General features: G+C 43.4%; 1 protein-coding gene across 2 annotated transcripts; it reads right to left on the bottom strand.

Annotated features, from left to right (window-relative positions):
- Positions 1-533: 533 nt before the first annotated feature.
- LOC115843345 (transcriptional enhancer factor TEF-4-like) lies at positions 534-1972 on the bottom strand. 2 transcript variants are annotated; one of them, XM_070043981.1, is made up of 2 exons: positions 904-1972; positions 534-864 (listed from the first exon to the last, which is right to left on the bottom strand). In XM_070043981.1, exons 1-2 carry the CDS (start codon positions 1951-1953, stop codon positions 598-600), a joined length of 1317 nt encoding a protein of 438 aa, XP_069900082.1. In that variant the 5' UTR covers positions 1954-1972; the 3' UTR covers positions 534-597. The 2 variants fall into 2 exon arrangements, with proteins under 2 accessions (XP_069900082.1, XP_030695124.1); XM_030839264.3 differs by having other exon boundaries at positions 534-1972.
- Between the last annotated feature and the right edge of the window lie 4171 nt (positions 1973-6143).

Below are 6143 nucleotides of genomic sequence, written 5' to 3'. Positions count from 1 at the left end.
TTAGAAGAGGACATGAGATTTAAAAGCCTCACCCCACTGCTTGCCCAGCTGAGAAAAAGTCACGACCCTAACACCCACTTATAAATATCTCTTGTTATATTAAAAAAAAAAAATATTTCCAGGGCCCACCTGGCTCTACTCCTGCACAGAAAGGGTTAACCTTCAAAATTCAATATCAGGGTCCTGGGATGGGGCTGGTAAGGAGAGGCAGATTGGGAAGAAGGGGGGTGCTGAAAAACAGAGAGGGACAAGCCAATGTGTAACTGGGGCCCTCCAAGACCTCCAAAACAGAGAAGGGGGAGGATGCCTGTCAGAGACAGAAACGAGTGCTGTCCCACCGGTTGTCTCACTCCTGTCCCCAGTGTCAAATGCTCTGGAGTGATCTGTCCTTTCAGACACCCCTGTGAGGTCCCAATATCAGGATCCAACCTTCCCCCTCAGTCCCAGCCCATTCAACTCACCACTGAGCTTTTAAGGTCCTAAGAGGGAGCAGCCCACCCACCCCCACCCCCCCGCCAAGTAAGAAACGTGAGGAAAGCTGGAGGTCCTTCCTGGGAGGAGGGTATTCCGGGGGTGAGCCACTTCTGGGGTCCCCCTTCAGTCCCTGACCAGGCGGTAAATGTGGTGCTGGGCCCCCCGCTCACTGGTGGAGACCTCGAAGACATAGGCGGTGCAGAGCAGCAGTTCCTGGGTGTCTCTGTTTGTCACCACCTGGAGGATGGTGAAGTTCTCCAGGACACTGTTCATCATATAGCGCTCAGGCAGCTGCCGCAGCTTGTGCAGAAAATTCACCAGGTACTCACACATGGGTGAGCACAGTAGGCGGTACACGAACCTCCCGTCCTCCAGCTGGGCACGCTCCGTCTCCACCTTCTCCACCACCTGCTTGCCAAAGGAGCAGACCTTGGAGGAACAGGTGAGGGTCATGTGCTCCAGGCTCTCGTACTGGCTGCTCACTCCATAGAAGCCACCACTGCTACCGCCGGCCCCCACCTCCTCGCCACTCGGGCCCCAATTCAGGTTCGCCCAGAACTTGACCAGGAAGAAGGCGTGGGGGGGCCCACGATCATACAGCTCCCGCAGACCACCCTTTTTCTCAGGGAATTTGTCATATATCTGCCGGACGTCCACACTCTCGAGGCGGGGCGCTCCGGGGCTGGGGCAGTGCTGGCTGATATGTACAAACAGGTGCCTCTGGTAAGAGTCAGCTGCATCCGGAGGTTCCACAAAGGCTGAGAACTCTACCAGCTGCAACCGAGCAGTATCCAGAGCCCGAGCCTGCCAGGCTGGGGGTGATGGGGCAGGTGGGGGCAAAGCAGGAGGTGAGAGGGCTTGGGGGGGCTTGTACCCTGGGAGGTCAGTAGATGGAGGAGTCAGTGACAAGGAGAACGGTGCCTGCGAGAATGGCTTCACATCTGGAACATTCCAGGGGGGCCCAGAACCCCCCGACCAAAACTGGAAAAGCTCTGGGGTCTGAGGACCGGCGGGACCAAGTTTGGCCTGCAGGGAAGGTGCTGAGATGAGCTGGGCTGAGGACATGGTGGCCATTGTCTGGAAAGCCTTGTCCTTGGAAACCTGGTCCACCTTCAGGGCCTTGAGCTTGGACTGGATTTCCCTCGATTTCCTTCGGGCCAAAACCTGGATATGACTAGAGACCTGTTTGCGAGTTCGAGTCTTCCCTGTTCTCAGCTTGATGTAGCGGGCAATCAGTTCATTCCGACCATACATCTTGCCTTCATCGGACAGGATGATTTTCCGCCGGCCACAGGGTGGGTAGATGGCCAGGGCCTCCTGGAAGCTCTGCTCGATGTCTGGACTCCAGACACCCTCTGCGTCTGGGCCCCCGTCTCCCCCCGCCCCCTCACTGCCGCCAGTGCCCTCCTCGCTTCCTTCCTCACTTCCTGTCCAGCCGCTGCCATCGTCCAGGGGGGCCCCAGCCCGGGGTTCCCCCATCTGGGCCTCCCGGCCTGGGGCTGGGGAGCCCGTATGAAGGTATTGTTGATTTTGCAGTTCATCACTGTATCTCTAGGGCCCAGGGTAATGCCTAGAGCAAAGTAGGTGCTCAATAAACATTTTTTTGAATAAATAAAATAATTAAGGTTATTCTGTAACAAAGTGAACAAAGTAGACTTAAAAACTTACATAGGCTCATATTCAACATAAACTTAGACAAAAATAAACATGATCCATTTATGTTTCACATGATATTTTGTTCTTGTCTACAAAAAACCCTTTGTCTAGTATGAAGATTAGGATTTCAAGATGGAAGTTACCCCTTTCCCTTCTGAGTTCCTTGTTGAGGAGGAAAAATACAAGAATTATTGATGTAACTTGGACCAAAGCATGAGTCATTAAAGACTTGAATGAGCATTCTAAAATCTCTAACCTAAGACTCTGAGAAAAACTACATTGGAGAATATGGCTTGGTTAAGAGGCTAAGGTGGATTTCTCATACCTACAGCTCTAACTCTATGTGTTGAGACCCACATTCCTAGATGTGCTTTTTGTTTTGTTATTTATTTATTTGGCTGTGCCGGGTCTTAGTTGCGGCACCTGGGATCTTCATTGCCGCATGTAGGATCTTTAGTTGCATCGTGTGGGATCTTTAGTTGTGGCATGCAGGCTCTTAGTTGCAGCATGCGGAATCTAGTTCTCTGACCAGGGATCAAACCCAGGCCTCCTGCATTGGGAGCGTGGAGTCTTAACCCCTGGACCACCAGGGAAGTCCCCCTAACTGTTTTTAAATGATGATTGTATTGGTAGAGCAAAGTTGATACACACACCTCACATACCCAATAACCAGCGTATTGAAGGAGACTGTCGGTTTCTGCCAAAGTAAGCCATGGCAATTTCAAACATTTCATTCTCTCTTCAAACATGTAACATACCCCAACTCCAAACTTACTTTCAGAAGATGACTTGACTTCCTAATTTATAAAGAAATAGAATCCATATGACAGAAACTCTCTCAAAATCTTTTACCAGATCTGTAACTTTCCCCATATCTATATACATTTTCTACACCTACTTCCTTCTTAAAGTAGACAAGGTGTTCCTTCTCAAGTAAATGACTCAGGTTGTGATTTGACTCTCTCTTCATTTGGTTTCCCAAAGAGACATACTTCACCATTTAACTGGTCTGTGTTTTATATAATATTTTCAGTCATTTCTGCTAGATCTTTCCCAAATTCAATATGTTCAATTCTATTCAATATTTTAAAAAATAAATAAACTATTTTACTCACATATTCCTTCTTACAAACTCCATTCCATCTTTTTTTCCCCCCTCCTTAACAGTCAAGCTCCTAAACAATTAATTTTATTCACTGTCTCTATTTCCTTCTCCTTATTCCTCCACATACTCTAATCTGGTTTAAACCCCTTTCCCTCCATCAAAGGAGATCTTGTTAAAGGAACTGAACCCTATAGACTTATGTCAGTCCTAAATATCAGAAAACTCACCACTGGTTTTCCTCTCTCTTCTGCTTACAGCAGCCATCTTTTATTTTTCTTCTATAATACCAGTTCTCTTGATTTTTCTCCATTCTGGATCTTTCTTCTTCATTTTCTTTTCAGGCTCATCTTTCTCTACCAAATCAATAAATATTGCAGCTTCTCAGGTCTCAGTCCTAGGCCATCATCTCATGCTCCAGTCTTTCTCCCATATGATTTCAGTCACCCTCATGATTTCAGTTGTCCTGTTTAATGATAACTCCAAAATGTATACCTCTAGCACAGATTTGTTCTCTAAGTTCCATATACCTATATCCAGCTGCTTATTCAACACCTCCACTGTGGTAAGATGCTTAACTAAACATGTTCAAAACCAAAGCCATAACATTTTTACCCCCAAAATCAAATCCACTACTACAGTTTTCTTTCAGTAAATCACCATAACTACTATTCAGCAAGCCAAATATCTAGCAGCGCATCTCAGTCTATCTCATTCCCCGTAGAAGTCTGGTCAATTTTACCTCCAAATTACTCTCAAATCTGTACTCATCTATTTCCACTGCTCTTACCCTAATTGAAGTCACCCACACACCTCTCACCCAGAAAACTGCAGAAACCTCTTAACTCATCTCCCCACATCCACTTTTGCCTCCTTTCAATTTGTTTTTCATGTTGCACCCAAGCGATCTTTTCAAAATAAAAACTTAACCATGTTTCTCATTACTAAAACCTGTTTTCAAAGACTTCCTCTTATTCTTAGGGTAAAAATCAAAGTACTTAACATCCCCTCTACCTACTTCTCTAACTTCATCTGGTGCCTATAAGCCCCTTGCCGTTTATGTTTCAAAACCTCGGGCTTTCCACTTTTCAAGTGCACCATTATCCCTGTTGTTTCACAGATATCTCCTCCCACTTCACCTAGTCAGCTTCAACTCATCCTTTCTACCTTATATCACTTGTCCCTTCTCAGGAAAGCCTACTCTGGTACTAGCACCTTATATCAGGCATAGTATATGGTAAGCACTCAATAGATATTTGTTGCATAAATATATAAATAATACATAGACATACCAGATAACAGGAAACAAAACTATCTGCCAAACCTGAGGCAGAAATGAAAGAAAAAAAGCAAGGTGACATTTCCTGAAAACGCTTAGGTACAAGGATCCCACCATTAACACAGTAGTCCAATAAAAGTCAATCTCGGACCAATCACATACTGCTCTCTCAGAGAGGATTAAGTATGAGCTTGGAGCTAAATTTTTGCAGTTTCCTTCTTTTTTAGGATGAGATAAATTTTTGAGTGGAATGCACATTCTTCTCTTTAATAATAACCATTATGATGACAATACTCATCTGTTAGGGTGTTCTTGCCTGAAAGTTACCCCCAAAACCCAACTAAAATAGTCTAAAATGTAGAAATAATTATTTCACAAAGCAAAAATTAGGGAATTTTCACAGTTAATATAGTGGTTTTGAAATATCATCGAGCCCTGGAATTGTTCTGTCTTTCATTTGGTCCTATTCAGGGAGTTAGCTTTTTGCCTCATGAGATGGCACCAGGAAAAACAAGACACATATATTTATACAATAATATTAAAGGTTGAAAAAAGAAAACTCTTGTTTTTTGCTCTTACTTAAGCAGCAAGAAAGAACTTTTCAAGAAATCCCTCCACCACTCAGCAGACAACCCCCTCAGGCTTACTGATCAAAATCATGTCACGAGTCCATTGCTGAACCAATCTCCAGAGAGAGAACAGGATCATTACAATTGGCTAGGACTAATAGAGCTTCACTCCTAGGGCTGGAGAAAGGTCCTGAAGCACATGGCCTGCTGTCAACTGAGCAAAATGAACACTCTCTTATCCAGGAAGGGGAAGATTGACAGCGAACTCTGCCTGCCCCCCCTGTCATTTAGTGAGGAACCCCTATGGACCCGTTATTCTATTGCATTTAATGTGCATCTTTTATAATCCTAACAATAACCCAACAAGACTGGTATGATTTTTACAGATGAAGATATTGAGACTTAAATGTTGAGCTCTAGTACACTAGGTTATATAATTAATGATGTGGGCAAGATTTAAATGCAGGCCTGACTGACTTACAAATCTATTGTAAGGAGCAGCACGATGATGATTACTCACATGTCTGCTGAAAGCATATTATCTACACATCGAGATTCCAATAATAAAATTCTACTTCCTGTTCACTAAAATATTCAATTTCAAATACTCCATGTTTACTATTCAATAATCAATGTCTCCTAAAGTTTCTGACACAAAGATAGGTGCTCATAAATATATGTTAAATTTTTATATTAGACATATAACACTAGGTTGTTTACTTTAAAACTTAGGCAAATTACTTAACCTCTCTGTGTCTTAGTGTCCTTATCTATAAAAAGGTTTAATAATAGTAGCTTCCAGTTCATAGGTTTATTGTGAAAAATAAAGGAGCCTGAGTACAGAGTAAGCGCTCAATATGCATTAACTAATATCATTCCCAATTCAAAACTGATGCCTAATCAGTATTAACAATATTAGGCAATAGAAAAAAACAAAACAAAATAAAACCAGGATTACCTCTTTTTTTTTTTTACTTTGATGACTTTTCAAATGTGTTCTTTGAGATATGTAACCAATTTTTATTTATAACAACCTTTTATAGGTTTAATATAATAGTGATAT

The sequence above is a fragment of the Globicephala melas genome, chromosome 17 (assembly GCF_963455315.2).
Source record: "Globicephala melas chromosome 17, mGloMel1.2, whole genome shotgun sequence".
Lineage (NCBI taxonomy): Eukaryota > Metazoa > Chordata > Mammalia > Artiodactyla > Delphinidae > Globicephala > Globicephala melas.
The sequence above is the reverse complement of the archived record's forward strand: the minus strand, read 5'-3'. Positions and strand labels throughout refer to the sequence as shown.

Bases quoted from the DNA above. Each gene is read 5' to 3' on its own strand.
- LOC115843345 (XM_030839264.3), bottom strand. From the start codon at position 1,953: ATGGGGGAACCCCGGGCTGGGGCCCCCCTGGACGATGGCAGCGGCTGG.